This window comes from Malaclemys terrapin, chromosome 1, assembly GCF_027887155.1.
Source record: "Malaclemys terrapin pileata isolate rMalTer1 chromosome 1, rMalTer1.hap1, whole genome shotgun sequence".
Classification (NCBI taxonomy): Eukaryota; Metazoa; Chordata; order Testudines; family Emydidae; genus Malaclemys; species Malaclemys terrapin.
The window spans coordinates 104,680,588-104,698,048 of record NC_071505.1 but is presented as its reverse complement, the minus strand read 5'-3'; the positions used below and the strand labels follow the sequence as shown (position 1 = coordinate 104,698,048).

General features: G+C 42.8%; 1 protein-coding gene across 1 annotated transcript in view; it reads right to left on the bottom strand.

The window, feature by feature from the left end:
• Positions 1-439: 439 nt before the first annotated feature.
• The window catches only part of DGKI (diacylglycerol kinase iota), a 286,719-nt gene continuing 269,697 nt past the window's right edge, over positions 440-17,461 (bottom strand). The window contains exons 31-33 of the mRNA XM_054034123.1: positions 11,341-11,377; positions 9,113-9,212; positions 440-7,425 (exon numbers count right to left, since the gene is read on the bottom strand). Of these exons, the coding sequence (XP_053890098.1) occupies positions 7,309-7,425; positions 9,113-9,212; positions 11,341-11,377 (254 nt within the window). The 3' untranslated portion in view covers positions 440-7,308. The remainder of the gene's footprint in view (positions 7,426-9,112; positions 9,213-11,340; positions 11,378-17,461) is intronic.

Genomic DNA, 17,461 nt, shown 5'->3' with positions numbered 1-17,461 from the left:
AGCAGTTTGTTTCAGGGTGGCATTGTCATCAATCTTTATGGGGGAGAAACTCCTTGGCAATGTGTGTGGGGGGAGAGGTGGGGGGAGGCAAATGTCCAAAGTTGACCATTGCCCAATTTACAGCTTTTCTTCAGTATTTGCAAAGATCTCAGGAGTTGAAAACAGAGAATTTCACGCATTTTTGGACTGCAAAGGCATAGACAAGCAGGAACTTTAGTCCCCCCCCCTCCCAAAAAATAATTAGGGATTGCATTAATAAAGAAAGAAAACACTGAGCTCAGAACAGCAGCTCACTGTTCTCACTTTATTAAAAGTGGACAAATTTAGTCATGCTACAAAACTGCTCATTCCAGTGATATTCTACGGCTTATATTGTATTTTTTTAACTCTCACTCTTCTCTCCCCCCCCCCCCCAAAAAAAATTGTTGATGGCCTTCAACTGACATCCATCCTTCAGGGGGTCCTAATATGTACTGAATTTAACGTCTGCTCTAATTTCCCCACCCCCACCCCAAATATCATAGCACTCCATGGAATAAAACATACCCTAGAAAAATGAAACTGTCAATTAGAGTCATAGTAACCAGATAAGTAACTCCTATGTCTGGTATTTTCAGTACAAGAACGTCTTGTTTTTCTTAGTAACTATAACATTACTTCCTACAGATTAGATGGGAATCAGAAATGCATTAACCCCTTTCCCTCTAGACTGAAGGCTCTAGAGAAATATGATAATTAACAGACATTAAGGCAGTTAGAACCAGGATGCCCTTAAGCATATACTAAGGATTAAGTGTTACTATGGTTCATATATTAATTAAATTATTACTGTATGACAACAGTTGTCATAGAATACTGGAATTTTGCAAATTCTGTGTTTATTGCAAATTAATAGATGCCCATTTTTATCTATTCAACTAATTTGTTATTAGACACTTCTTAGTTAAGTACTTTTTAATTATCAGTGCTGTGTAAAGGCCAGATATTGATACCTTACTCATATTGAGTAGACCTTTACTCCTCGAGTACTTTCACGGATGGGACTAATTGTGGAATCAGGTATTACTCAATGTGAGTAAGGATAACAGAATCTGGCTCTAATACAATAATTATATAATTAGTGATATATTACTTAAAGGAATGGTGTCTATTTCTTGTATTTTAGAACGTACATCTCCTTATTGGTGTCTATTTCTTGTATTTTAGAACGTACATCTCCTTATTGTACATATGAAAGTTTGAGCTGCTAAATCATCGATAAATTATAATTACACAATTGTAATACAGTGCTCCCAGTTCAGCTTGTCTTTGTAAGATGATGGCAAGAAAATGGAAACCAATTGCTATAGAAAATATTTCAGAGTGAATTTTCTGTTCTCCCATTATTTTATCTCTGCCGCGTCTGTTTTTCTTTGAAAAATATCTAGCCTTCAGGTCTTCACACTTCTCTGGGATTGGAGGATGTCCAACCGTAATTGGATACATTTAAGTGGGCTAAAAATCAAATCTTTCACTGAACTATTGTTGTGTGCATGTTAAAACAAAGAACACTTGTTAAAAAGGACTCCTTCCTTTACCTCTCAAAGGACTCCAGATCTTGCATCTGGATGGGCATTATTAAAGCACATATAGAAGAGGAGTATGCTGGCTCCTTGCCTCCCTCTTGCTAGCTCGATAGATGTGCCCTCTGTGGGAGACTCTTCTCTTTTTACCGTGCGAGAAATGAAGACTTCACCGAGGGCTGGAATATATCTGTTTATAGAGAAGGTTGGCTGTAAGATGCAACCTGATTGCTTTATGAAGTGAGATTATTCAGCACTTAGTCTGCCTAATCATCAGATGCCTGTGCGCATTGAAGTCAAATGCAATTACTTTCCTGGGGCAGGATCAGGCCTGAGGGAGGGATTTTTTCCTGCCACTATGGCAGCCCTTAGCCAGCAGGGTGAAAATTCCTCTGACACATGCATTGCATAGGACAGCCATAGGCTTCTCTCTGCAGGCCCCATCACAAACCCTAATGTAGGAGGCATGCCAGAGGCAGGAGAGGAGTCCCTCTAGCTCATGCAGCTACAGAAATTCTCAGCAACTGCAGGCTACAAAGCAGCCCATAGACAGACCAGGGAAAGAGTGCTGTAACTTATAATAGCCAGTCATTGGTCTAAATTACTCTGGAAGCCATGGGAGAGCAGCTTAAAGCTACCTTTAAGATCCTTCCCCCTACTCAGCAGAGCCTTCCATTTGCACTTCCTGGTGGAGTTGCAACACAGAATCTCAAGAAGCTTTTCCTAACATTTAAAAGTCTAGACTTAGATGTGCCACTGTGAAATAATTTTTGGCACATTATTGGACCTACTTTAAAATCCACTGTAGTGTGGTGGGGAGCTCCTCCAGATTTTAAATATGTGTTTAAAAAGCAATTGCCCATTCTATTACTAAGAAATCAAAAAGAGAAGACACCCACTAGTTTGAATCCTGTAACATTGTTTGTTCTGTTGCTTCAGAGGCAGCCAGCAAGGCATGAATTTACTAACAAACTGTTCCCAGAAATGCTGCAGTACTAAAGACACTCCTGGATGATGCTTTTGACAAACAAGGAAGTTAACAACCTATTGCCAGGTTGGCTTGTGTTCCCAGAGAAAAAGGAGGGAAATGTACCATTTAACAAATAGGAAAGATCAAACACAATGCAGGAAGAAATCCTATTCTCAAAGTGCTAAGGGAGCTGTTACAGACAATGGAAGTGCTTGGCCATGTCCCTTTATTCTGACCAAAACCAGAGGTAAAAATGGGGAGAGAGAAAATTATGAACTTCAGAGGAATCAGCACAAGGAACCATTTTAGCAGTGCAGTGCCACGCATGGACAGGACTACTGGACAGAATTTCTCAAAGTGTCTTCAAGGCATCCAAATATCCAGCATGCCTATATACTCATTGAGTGTCATTACATATGTGAAAGCCCCAGGGAGCTTAAGGCTACCAATTTACCTGCTCGCTTAATACTTTTTGCCAGTTCTTCTCACTATGAATTTGATGCATTGGAACTATCAACACGTAGGTGCACCCAAGTGCAGCATCTGGGATAGCTGAATAGAAAATAGCAGCTGGTAAGCCACCATCTATGTAAGACCTGATGTGTTGATGCTATTCATTACAATTCATGTCACTGTAACAATGAAACAGCAAAGTTGAAGAGAGACGTGAGTAAAAGGGGTGATTTAAAAGCCCAAACAAACCTACCAGAACTAAATGCAACACACCACCACAAAACTGTGTGCTCACTTGTTCATCCAAATTAGCACCAGCTACACATATACAATTGTGAAGATCAATGGCAACAAAACATTTATTTTGTTCTATTTTCTTTATGTATCTGGTGCTCTAATGGCCCCTCTTTGTGCATTACAGAACTGCCCATGAACAGTTCAAAACCCAGGCTACAGAACTGTGAATTGATATGGAATGATTCCATTGTTGTTGTTTTCACATTTGGGAGATACAAAGGTGAGGGGTGTCAGCATAAGAATCTAGACAGACAGATCTCAAACTGTGAGATGGCCCCTAAAGCTCAGCCTGGCTATCACAAATTTGTTCAGAGTGAGCGTACAATTACGGAGACATTTTCACTGACTATTGCTGATGCTATACCCATACGTACAACACCCACTAAATACAGGGGGCTGAGGGGTATTTTATATTGAACTTCCGTTTTATAACCAAGAGCTGTAATTTCCTTGAAATCTACTGCTTGCCATGGCCGCCTTCTTCCTACAAGGTCAACAATGCCTGAGGGATGCTATAGTTACCCAGAACCTGGTCACGTTTTATCACATAATGTATATAGAGATATATATTTATAGAACATTGAGATATGCAATAACAAAAATAACTAATGTTGTTAAATAACAAAATTGTTTATTTCATTAACATTAAAAATATTTTCTGCCCCTCAGTTTCACTTTAAAATGGGACAGTGCAGCACTCAGAATGGAACAATCCAGGAGTTGCTACATTCTACATCAAGAACCCCTATAAGGCAGATTAACTAATAATATTCTACCAGTCCAGCAGCCTCAATGGTTGATCATCCCTAAATTCTTTACACTTCTAAAATAATAGCTCCATGGAAAAAATACCTGCAGTAAAGTTATTTTAATAAATTAAAGTGATTTAAATGTAATTTAAGTGAGTTTCCAGCCCCACACTAGAACTTGGGCACTGCCCAATGCATAGACTGCAATGCAGTGCTAGGATAGACACCAAAGCCTCAGATTCTATACACATGTATAATATTAAACTGATGCCCAGTCTGCTTGCTTCTGATAACTGTCCAGAATCAAGGATCCTGTGGCATTTGAAAGGAATAATCCCTACTAGGGTCCTAGCCCAACATTCCCTCTCTCAATGAAACAGGTTCTGATATCCCAGGCTGAGAGAGAGCCATTGCAGAGAATAAATATATGCTCTGTTTAGCTACATAATCAATATTCCCCCAGGATGTAACATGTTGTTTGTGACATGCATTGGCACACCTTGACCATTGACTATGTGAATGCCAAGTTCTGTTCTATTTTCAGTGCTGGGTTTTGTTTTGTTTTTTTTTTATTTCCTCTCATCATATAGTAACTGCTTCCTACAGAGTTTTCAGAGTGAAAAACTTTCCAGAGGCACAATGGTGTCCTTCTAGTCATAGCATCATTTTCCAGCTGCAGGGAAAAATAGAAGGCCAGATTCTCATTTGGGATCCAGCTCCTTTAAACTGTATGAATGGCACAAGGCCGCAGATGCCAAGCTGAAAATTCTCCCTGCAGAGGGGAATTCTTAACTGATGTAAAAAGCCAGCTGCTGTGCCGACCATTTTCCCAGTTCTTAGGGCACATCATGGGAGAAGAGGAAAATCGGTGATGGGGAGGGGTGGAGCTCAACCCTGCTACAGTGATTCACAGCCACTGTATGGTTCCCTATGGACCACAACAAGCGGTCATAAGTTAGAGCAGTTTAATGGCTGCTCTAACTGATGTCTGGTCCTGGGCCAGGGAAGCTTGAGAATCAGGGAGCTATAACTGCCTCACTGACCATCATGACCCCATGCCCCAAGTGTACCTTGGCACAGGTCAGAATTTAGCCCAAGGTACCAGTCCCACTTCCTCCATTTCTCACATACAGAATGCACAACCAAAAGTGAAAAAGCTGCATGGCTTTTCCTCACAGCTGGGAAATAATGCCAGGACTGCAGTGACAGCACAAGGGGAGGGTTGTTTGTATGGAAGTTTCACACACAGAGAAATTTTACTCTGCTTTCTGTCCTTGTATGTATACACTGGCCCTCCATGGAAACCCCTGAATGAGTAACCAAGGGAAGAATTTAGCCTTAATCTTTTGTTTTTAAATTAGAAAAATAAAGTGAATAGAGAAAATAAGACAAAATACATTTCATGTCGCCATTGATCTGTAGATTACAAATATAATATAATCTTCTTTCAGCGGAAGAAATACTGAACAATATTTTGCTCACATTGAATAGAGCTTTGAAAACAAGATAAATGAAAAGGCTTATTATTCAGCTCCCCCTCCTCTGCCAAAAGACTCACTTGTTTAAAAAAAAAAAAAGTGGAGAGAAAAATTCACCAGAATCACATCAATTTCATCCCCACAACTGCTCTTAAAGGAAGAAAAACTTATCTGAAGAATGACCTGATGGGTTTTCCTGGCTTCAAAACTGTACACCAATCCTGTTTAGCACCAACCATCAAAAACCTACACCTTGCAAATGCATGTGAAAAGAGAGACAGAATTGGATCTTCAATTACAAACAGTGTTGGAATTATTATGCCAGGATTGAGCCTTGACAGTTCTCATGGGGGTAGTCAGACTAAGGAAAAGGGCAAGCCCCCTTAATTCTGACAGCTGAATTCCATAAGTGATAGAAAACCTTAACATGAACACTCTATGTATATGTGAGTATGTTTGGGGTGCGGATGATTCCTCTGTTTGATGGTGGTATTCTTTGGGTCAGGAAAGTAAGGAGCAGAATAAAGAAACCATGACTACATGCCTGACAACAGCTAAGCAATATATGTTTTTAACCCTATGGTGTGCAATGAGAGGCTAATGGTTGACATTTGTCTTCTTTTGAATAGGATAATCTCTCGCTTTTAAAGCTTTGTTCCAAATCCCTCTTGGAATCTGCCCATCTGTTTGCATTGTATTTTATGATTTTAAAAATGTCTAATGTGGTGCTCATCCTCTTGTTAATATCAGCAAGCCTTGACAGACAGCTGATGCTTTACATTTGGTTTCTATGACTGTAAGAGTCAATAAGTCAAAGTGGCAGCGCTAGTAAGTCAGTCAACCACAACTGCATCCATCATACTCTGATCTCTCCCTATCTTAAAAACACAACTTGACAGAAGCCCCAAATGGCTAATTATAGGCAGGATTCAGACCTGAGCAGAATCAGTCTGTCATTATCAGCAGAGTGGCGACATGAGACATCTTATTGGTTACTGTGTGGTCTGTCAGAAGACAACACAAAATGTCACACAGCAACTCCCTTCCACTCAAATATCATTTCATGAGGACACCTTTAAGATATATTCAGAGACAGATAGAAGGCTAGCTCTTGTCAGTGCTGTAAAGCTAGCTGGATCCAGCACCCCATAGAACAGGGCAGTAGAAAGAATTTGTTCCAAAAAAGAGAAAAAAACTCCCTGGCAATTAAACACTGAGAATTCAACTTCCGAGGGAACAGTAGGTGAAGACTCAACAGGTTCAAAAGTCATTTTTTTTCCTAAGGGCATCCAGAGCTCCTCAAAGTCTTGCCTATCACCTGTCCATTTGTGAAGAATTAATACAGAGATAACAGATATTATTTAATTGGTGACAAATGAGTAGGATGGGAGAGGAAGGAATGTAGGGCACTGTAGGAATGGAGGAAGGGGTTGGTTGGGTTTATTAATGTCCAAGTTAGTTTGGTTTTTTTCCTCCCTTTTTCTTTTTTTAAATAAATTGTACAGATGAACATGGGAGAAGTTCATGCTACTTGCTGGAAGCAGTAAGGGTAAATTTCCATGGTCCATGGATTCCACAGACCTTTGAGTGTTTCACCTCATCCCCAATGGGCCATCACATGGGAACACAACAGTTCTGTGGCAAGACTCATTAGCCCTTAGAAACTGGTGGCATGTCCTCAGATATTTTGCATGAGAGCGAGAGACACGTTGATTCCATCAGCTTCTTCCTCATACAATGCCTGAGTGTCTCAGGTGCAGCCTTGTTATTTCCTAGGGTTCTCTTCCCCTTCACGGACATCAAACTGCAGTCTCCAGGTCCTCATGGGAAACCATCTGGTAATTCTGACGACTTTCCAGGTAGGAGGCCAGATCTGAGTCCCCAGCTTGCTGAGCCTTGTCTCTAGGTGTCTGACCCTACAATGAAGGGACACAGATAGAAAGCCTTACACATACATTTTTAGAAGACAAAATTAATTTATGTCCCACAGAAGGTAACACTAGAAGTACAGAAAGAAAATTCTGAAGCAGAAATGTGAAGAGGCAGCTTGACTGGTGTCAAGTTAAGGTTCTCCATGAGAATTATTTAATTTTACTATATGCATGGCTCCTGGGACTGGTGTCTTGCTGCCAGGCTTCCTCCTACTTAAAGTCTTTACCAGATTTAGAATAAACCCTTCAATTTTACAAGAGACTGTGTGGTTTGCAGTCACTGACAAATAGTAAATAGACACCAAAATAGATTTAGCAGAGTTCCCATCCAATGGCTGGACATACTGTGTGTGCATACCATACAGTACTGTAGCTGAGGCATGAAAAGAAACCCATAGAGACCATAGGCAACAACTATCAAGTGTGTGAAGAGAAAGGCTCCCAATATCGGAGTCTGTAGAAGCCATGTTGAGCCGGCCTCAGTTGATAATCACTCTTTAGGGCATCTTACTGCTACCAAGTTATTTTAAGGTTGCTATAACCTAAAACCAAAAATCTGGAACATCAAACTTTGAAAAATATTGAATTTTAATGTTCCTACATTAATCAACATAAGAACATCCCAGCCCCCCAGGAACATCAACATCCCTGGGTTGATAAAGACAGGCAGGTATCAGGCTAGTCAGTGTCCACTTGTCGGCATTTCAGCCTTTGCTGACAGTAGTATTCAGTACTATTGTCCAAAAGGAACAGATGAACCTCCTCTTCACAAGAGACTACTCTGCACCACAAAATACGGTAATAATGTTTTTAAAACTTCATTTATCTGTAGAGAAGCAACAAACCTTGGATTCTGAATTCCTGAAGTCTAACTGCCTTTTTATCACACCTTTCAACCATTACCCATAGGTTGTCTGCTTTTACTAACTTCTTGCCAGAAGGGCAGCTTATGTAGCACCTTCCAAGGTGATTCTGGTCACCTGCAGACAGGTCAGCTGGGGGTGATTAGACACCCTGGTACTCAGTGTAATGTGGCAGTGGCCCCTCCCTGTCCATGCTCAAGTTTATTTATGTTTGTGAACTTCTTGTGGATGTTTAGTCAAACAAACCGAAACAATGGTTGAATATTCCTAGCCTCTAATTTTGCCCATATGTTTTCCTCAAACTCAGACGGTCTCATTAGGTCTGTTCAATTTTGAGTTTACACTAAGAGGGTGGGGGAGATTGTGGTTGGTCTTGCATGAGTGGACAAAATGGAAAGTTGGGACACAGAAGGGGGTTAGCCATCCCCTCAAAATAACTAGATCACAACCACAACATGCATAGTCACCATCAAATCAAACTAGGATTCCTAATCAGTGACCCATACATCTCTTTTTACAGTGCCCAGCGATGGTACTACTCTGCCCTGGATATGCCTCACTGACACTCCATTTGAGAAAACAGTTTCAGGACAGGTTATCACTATGGCAAAAATGACCCAGGTTGGGGATTTAACTGGGGTCTCTTGTGTTTGTTTAAATCATGACATTTTTCTAAATAAAATGACATGTTTGAAAAGAAATGCTTTTGGAACATACAGAGGCCCTCAATAATGCAGACATCAGGGACAGATGCTGATTGGTCTCGTTTGTCTAAAGTGTTTTATAATTGGTTCATTTGGTTTGGTTACCTTGGAATCTGTATTTCTTAGAGATGCTCCCGCATCCACCAAGAGCTGGCAGATGCCACGATGGCGCTGGCAGGCCGCCTTGTGCAATGCTGTCTCACCCCTAAACCAAAGCAGAGGAAACCAGCCATAAGTTAAAATGAAAAATGCAGCATTTCTATGAAGCTCTCTTCTGTTATCCTTGGCATAGACATGTACACTTTCTCCCTCAGCTTGCATATCCTCCGGATCAGTAGAGCAGCTGGAGATGGAGTACTTCCGGGTGGGTGGAGAAGGGAACAGGAACTGTTGCCTTCGTATCTTTCCTTCCTATTAGTACTCTTACAGAAACAGATCACCACATTCTGCTGGCTGCTGGAAGAGCAAGTTAGCTGCCTTTCTGTTAATTCACTGTAGGGTAAACAGTGGTGATTTTTTTCTATTATTTCCTACCCAAACTAAATATTGACATTTTGGCTCCTGCAAGCAGGGACAGATACATGGAAGTCAAAACTCCTGCCTGCCAAAGTCAGCGCTTGCACCATATTGTTGCCTGAGCCCGGATCCCCACCTCTTCCTGACCTCCATCAGTAAGTTAGTGTTCTAGTCCTCCACAGCTGGAGATCAGCATTCACTTTAAAGCTCTAAACCATTCTGATTTTCACAAGATGCAGAGACCGTCTCACAGTACCACTGCAGTTGAAGTAATCTTCCTCATATGATGAGGAAGAGGAGGAGAATGTGTGCTCTAGGTGGGAGTGGAGGGAGGCTCCGTTAGTGACAATATCAATCAGAGGGTGCCATTATACATCTATAAAAAATGAATGCCAAGAGCTATGCTCTAGCAGGGCAGATTTCACACATATACAGAGCCACCAGAGGTGTGTGTGTGTGTGTGTGTGTGTGTATGTGTGTGTGTGTTCTCAAAGGAATTTCAGACTCAACATACGGAGCGGGGCAAGTTGAAACATTGACTGGGTACCAGTGTGACAAATCTCTCCTAGCTGGGATTTGAACCAAAGATGCAGCACTAGATACCAACTGATTTCCAGCTGAGAACTAAGGGACAAATTCATGCCTGTGCTGGTGCTAGAGCTAGTGCAGGGACAGAAGGGAAGTGGTTTGCAACTCCCGTTTTCAGGATTAGACAGTGAATGGTTCAACCTATGGCAAAGGCTAGGGAAGCCCTGGATGCTGCCCTAACTTGCGCCTCTGTTGCAATGGTCTCTTTGCACCATTGCATGGTGCAGAATCACTGGTGCATGGGAATGTTCCATGCACGCCTCTTCATGCCCTCTTCCAGCGTACTCTGGAATGCTCCCTGCAGTGAAGACGTCTGTGGAGATGGGGCAGAGCTGGTTCTTTGCAGGGCACTGGCACCCCTGTGACAAAGCTATGCTTACCCTATTATGGCCCTTTTGTGGCAGTTCAGTACAGATGGTGCAAAGGGGTCATAGATAGGGTGACTAGATAGCAAGTGTGAAAAATCAGGACAGGAGGTCTGGGGGGCGGTAATAGGCACCTATATAAGACAAAGTCCCAAATATTGGGACTGTCCCTATAAAATCAGTACATCTGATCACCCTAATCATAGAACAGCTGTGGTTTAACCCTATAAAGTCCAAAATGGTTTGGGTTCTGACTATTTGAGATAAAATTCTTCTCAGCTTGTGGGAGGGCATTGTCAGCAAGAAGTTCTTTCTTGCCTTTGGAATTTACTATCCCTCTTGGGCCCTCAGTACCTAGATTCAGTGAGTGTCAGGACATTGCAAATCTCACCTGTTTTCCTCTAGGACAGTGGTTCTCAAACCTTTGCATTGGTGACCCCTTTCAGACAGCAAATCTCTGAGTGCAACGGCCCTCCCCCTTTAAATTAAAAACACTTTTTTTATATATTTAACAGTATTATAAATGCCTGAGGTGAAGCGTGGCTTGAGGGTAGATGCTGACGGCTCATGACCCCCCACATAATAACCTCTTGAGGGGTCATGACCCCCAGTTTGAGAAACCCTGCTCTAGGAGAATTAGGGCAATTAGGAGATGAGGGGAGAGAACGGAGTTTGTTTTGGAGTTTGGGAGGAGGAGCGTGGTGCTCATTGGGGTTGGGAATCCTTTTTTAGAAGTCTGCCATTTTCACACATTTTTATTTTAACTTTTGTACCGCACCAAGAGATTTCCAATGAGCACAAATGGAAGGAAAGTGAAACAAATCAATCATTGAAGGAAGTGGGTGTCAAGTGGATTGCACTTACGTTTCACTGTCTGTCATATCCAGTAACTCCGATGGACCTGTGAAAGAAAGTCCCGTATGTCATATGCAGTGTTGTAGCCATGTGGGTCCCAGGATATTAGAGAAACAAGGTGGGTGAGGTAATATCTTTCATTGGAGCAACTTCTGTTGGTGAGAGAGACAAGCTTTCAAGCTTACACTGACCTGTGAGGATAAGCTCGAAAGCTTGTCTCTTTCACATATGTCACATGGTATGTTCTATGATTGGCTGATTATTGTTTTAACCAGTAAAACTGTGCCTAATATTGTGGGTTTGGTTAGAGGTGGATATGGTGAACCTTTCTTTGAAGTTTCACTGCCTGTGGGTTCATATCCCCCAAATTCAACTTTGACTTTCAGGTTGAATGATCCTGCAAAGTTTACATCAAATCTCATCTGAAACCACCAAATTTTACACTATTTGTTACAAAAGCACAAAATAGAACCCCTCTTTTCCTCTTTTGCTGTTTTCCTGTGGGTGTGTTGGGAGGGAGGAGAACAGGACCCAATGACCTGCACCCCCTCCCCAAAACCAAACATTTTCAATATCACTCGGGAAAGCCAACTGGCGGTCTCCTGGAATTGTAGGTGGCCCACTACCTTCCTCCTCCATCTTCACACTGTGGGAGGTTGGAAAAGCAATCCCATTCCCCATACCCTTACACTGTAGAAATCTTTAAGGAACCCTGCAGCCTCACTGTTTGCCCCAAGTTACCAGCAATGTGCTCAAATGGTTCCACTGGCTGCTGAAATGGCCTCGAATCTCATAAGGGGACTTATGGCAACTGAGATTTCACCAGCTACTAGGGAACCTGCTCCCATAATTAGCTGCTTTGTGGGCCCACTCCCCACACAGCAGGGACTGTGGGTGCTATAGACATAGCACATTCAGTTTCTACTTGGAAAGGCTGCACTGTAGTCCACCAATACACAACACTTTACATTTTCAACGTGCTACACAGCATTAATCTTAATAAGGAGCAGCAATGATGGATTCCACATGGATTCAACTCTCCTTGACTAGAAAGGTAGTCAGATATGATGAAGGGCGTAGGAGCATAGAGGAAGGAGGAAAATAGGCAACTCCTTGAGGGTGTGAAGCCCCTGCATGCCAATAAGCGGGAACATGAAATTTGAATGTTCTCATGCCATTAGAATCAGACAACTAAGAAAAAAAAATCTAGGGTCTGTCAAAAGATTATTCTTTTCAGGCAATGCTGCTCTTCCAGCTTACCAACGTTGCCATTTGCCAGCCATTGGGCTTAGACAATACACTGTAGCCCGCTGGGAAACACAACTGGAGCTTTGGCCCTCCCAGATACATACACACTTCTTTTGGGCATGGAGATTACTTTGAGTGAGGAGGGTGTGGGGAGAGGGAAAGACAGTTTGACTGAGGTGGAAAGTGCCTTGGTAGATAGAGTAAGGGTAAAAAGGGAAATTGGGCTGGGCATCAGGGGAGAAAGGGAAGGGGCATGAGGTAATTGGTCTGGGATGGCAAAGGAGCTGGGTTAAAGTGTTTGGGGATTAGGCCTGCTAAGCAGAGAGACCAAGGAGGAGGGAAAATTGGACTGGGATGGAAAGGGGATGAAATTAGGGCGAAAGGGGATGGGGCTGATGGCAAGGGGCTCAAAAAGCATTCTAAAAATATAAAAATAAGAAAACCAGCACATTTTCTGCCACCTTAGGGAAGGGGGTTTATATGATATTACACTGAACTAAGCTATTTATCAGCATCCCAACTATCACAGCCAGCTTGAGGGTCAGAGACTGGTAGTATATAATTCACAGAACAATATGGTACCCAGATTGTTGTTTTGTTCTCTTATGTTTACAGCTGAAACTGGAGGCACTGAGTCATGCATAATATTAAGCTGGGCCCTTATTTATGTTCAGCAGTGCTTCTCTTAAACCATCTCATGCCCTCCTTCTAATTTCCCAACCCCTCTTTTTGGACCTCGTTTTTACATCAGTCTCCCTGGCGCTGCCAACCGACCATTCCAAATCCCCCTCTGGTGCAGGACAAAAGCTGCACAGATGTGGGAAAGGCTGGCACTGGGAAAGCTAACAGCACTGTCATCCTGGCCCAGTAGGGAGCCGCCTGTTTTACTGGGGACAAGAGGCAAAGAAAGAAAAGGGGACTGAGGCACAGAGAGGGAGAGGACAAAATAACCCAATAGAAGTCCGGAAGGGAAATGCATGAGTGAGAGTTCTATCAAGGAAAACAGCAGGGGGGGGGGAAATAAAAACAAAAGATAGAAATGTGTTGGGAGGTGGAGGAATAAAAAAAGGCCCAGGAAAATAAAATAGGGGATTGGGGGGTGAGGGGGAAAGAGTTCGCTTGAAAGGAGCTGAAAAGCAAGAACCATTGGGGAGAAGACCAGCTGGGATCACTCTCTGTCCTTAATGTCTGATAGTAATTTCACACAGAAAGACTAATTTTTTCCCCCTCCCTCTCTCCCCCCCTCCCCTGTTTGCTCCACCAAACCCGCTCTCTGATTTCTCAGGAGGCATAGCAGTCTGGGTTTTGGGGAGGGACAAGGAGTGAGATGTTCAAAAGCAAACAGCTGCCCTTTAGCTGAGCTCACTACAACATAAAAGAAACTAAATGATCAGATTTCCAAGGCCATTTCCAAAATCTATGGCACCATACAGGCTACAAGTCCTCAATACATGCAGCAAACCCTACCCCTTCAAACTGAGGCTGCTAAAGCTACTCTTTCCCTCTTCAAATTCAATCAGAGGGAGAGGTTAACAGTAACTGTCTTTTACAGCTGATGTCTTTTTAACTCGACTCAGGGTCTCCCCCATGACTTAAGGGTGGGGCTCTACTTTGAAAAAGTGACATTGTGGGTTTCCATATTTATTGTCTCAATAATTTCCATATAAAATGGGCTTACAACTAAAAAGATGGATTTTCTGTCATCCTCAAACTGGGATAGCAAAGCCACATAGTGGTCTAGCTGGCTTAGGTACCTGATTTTGCAACAAAGATTTTGCAAGTCAAATGCTGTACTCGGTTATACCACTGCAACCTCACTTTCTTCCAATTATGTGCTTAGCACAGTTATGCAATCCCTGTGCCTTCAACAGGATTACATACATGTCATTTAGAGGAGAATTTGGCCCTATATTTGGAATTTACCTAATAATTCTATTCATGATGTGAGCCAAAATAGAATCCAGCTCACACTCCCAGAATTGTGTTGGCTCTTCAGTGCTAAAACTGTATCCTTCTCACCAAAGTAAACTGATATGACTCGGAAAAAGGACTCAAAATGGCACTTTCCTTCTCAATAGATCTGCTCCCTATGTGTATTCAGAGTACAAGTCCACTTGAGGGTAGCAAGGCTGTTGAAGTTTGAGGAATGTTCAGGACTGGGGCCTACTGCTGAGCATACTGACTCCCATTCCACTAGCTCTGCCTCATCTCAACAAAAAGTTAGCGCAATACCTATCAGTCTCATCTCACTATTCTACCAAAAGACACTGCATGAGTGGCTAGACCTGCTCCCTCCTCCTGAACACATAGGGGAGAAGAGAAAAAATATCCTACTCCACTCCATGGAAAGGGGACGAGAATCACCAGCACATATTCTCCTCTCATTAGGTAAGGCTAAATATTTCAGAAGCGCCACATAAAGAATCAAGGTCAGGTTTGAGTCCAAATATAGATGAAGATTTAGGAGGTTATTTTTCCCCACCAGAACTGGTTAAGCCTTTCCCAGTTAAATTCAACTAGATTATTTAAGAGATTAGCTCTTCTAACATAGATTTATTTCTGTAGTGTAACAGAGCAACTGTGCTGATTGGGCATTTCTTGGCACACTCACAGTTTCTAAAGGGTGTGTCTCCACCCATATGGGAAGGATCCCTGACTCTGGGAATTCTGGGAGGAAGTTGAGGGTTTTGTATCTGTTTTTCCTGCCTCTGGGAAAGAAGAAAACTTCTTTGTTACAGCCATGCCAGGAGCCAGCAAAGTGTTGCTTCTGTACTCTTGTAGAAGAGTCTATTCACTGCAGGTGCATCCTCTCCTGGCTAGGCAGGGTGTAGCAGCTCTCCTCCTCCTTTGGTGCCCCCCACTGACAGTGACCTGGTCCTGTGGTGGTCGTCTTCTTCCTGTGAGTTGGCCATCCAGCCAGGTCACTTTTAGTCCTGGGCCTTCTGGGGAAACATGAGTCCAACAGCCCAATGGCCTGGCAGAATCACACCAGAGGTTCTACCCAACTTCAGGCTTTTGGGGCTTGTCAGCCATAGGCTCTGGGGTGTTCATGCCCCTGTCCTAGGTAGGCTGATAGAGGAACCCAGGCCTACCCTCTACTCTGGGTTCCAGGCCAGGGACCCTGTATGAAGCAGATGAGGTCTGTTTGTTGAGATCCACTGCTGTCTCTCTGGATTGCTTCCTACCATGGCCTGTACCTAGGCCTTCCTCACAGTCTCTTACCCTGCTGACTCTTCTGCTGGTCCCAAAACAAATGAGAGCCAAACCACTTATGAGAAACAAAAGAAACAGACGTCCTGCACCACGCATACCTTTCCCCAGAGGGCTATGACCCATAGGAGTCTCCGGTTAGGCTCTAGCTCCAGTTGGCTCTTCCTTCCAGGCAGCTTCAAGGCAGTCTCTGGCCCCAGCTAGGGCTTTCTTCACAGGGTTAGTTCAAGATATCTATTCCCTCTCTCAGCCAGCCACCAATGAACTGGGCTTTTCCTCTTTTATCTCCTTCCTCCAGGCTTGACACCTTGCATAGGTGTAACAGGATGGGGCTGATTGGGCCCACAGGCTCTCATTAATCCCCTCTTGCTCAGTATGGGGTCTGCATACCCCATCACACTTGTCTTCTAGCAATAAACAGATGTGATTCTGATGCCTACCGAGTCTGTACCTGTATTGTCATTCCAGGGACTATGCCGGGTTGTTCTAGCGCACTAATAAGTATACTGCAGCATTGCATAACAGTATCTTTATATGACTAGCCTATGATTTTTCTAATTTGAGACTTTTTCTCTTAACATCTGAAGTGTTTCAGATCCAGAACATGGAACAGCTTCTCCTCATGACGACACTGGTGTGTTTGAAGATGGCATATGCCCATCATCACAAAGGGCCTCCTCACATTAATGTTTCCTTATTCCTCCTCCCCTACCTCTGAGAACATGGGATTGGATTTGCCTTTTCTTTATCATATTATATTCACCTCCCTAGTTCAATGTGAGGAATCTAAAAGTTCTGCCAAATCCTTTTTAGCATTCAGAACATTTTCCCTATATGATTTAGTGCTGGATTTTCAGCAGCGTACCCTGGAAGGTATTTTGCAGTGTGACTCCCATTAACATTAGCCATATCCAAGAGTGCATAGGCAGCAGACATACTATAGAGGCACATGACTGGGCAGGGATTGAGGCATAGCAGGGATAAAAACCATTCCTGTATCTTCTCACATTAGAAAGGATGGACATTAGCTAAAATGATTTAGCATAAGATATTAGGAAGTGTCAGAAAACATCTGAATCATGGATTAATACACTTCATGCTCTGAATACTGATAAGGTGCTAGGGGGCACAATCTACATTTTAAAGTACCATAGAGAAGCAAAAACATTACACTGATGAACCTTCAGCAAGTTGGCTCAGAGAGATTATCAAAGAATGAGAAGTGTCCTGTGTAGAAATGACTTTTATTAATTTCTTGGATGCAGGTGGAGAGAACAAGTGGACCTCCATTAGTGCATTGCCAATTCCCAGTCAGATTCCCCAGAGACTTACACAAACAAGGCAGCTGAGACACCCAGAGGAAGAAGATCTAGAAAGGTTTCAGAGGGTTCCTGCCACACTGGTGAAAACAGGGCTGGTGTTTGCTCAATGCTATGGTTTGTCTTAATTTATTCTTGCCATAGCCTCCTCACACTTTCTCTGTTAGCTGAGTTTCCTGTTCTAGCTTCAACTACTACTTCAACTTGAGTCTTCACATAAGTCTAACTGTGCTGGAATTCAATTGGGATGCACACATGCAAGGTGTGCCTGAGGGAAATATTGGGGAGGGATGGGGGATAAGTACACAGGCCAGGTGTGTTCTGAGAGGCAGTCTGGAGAGAGGGATCAATGA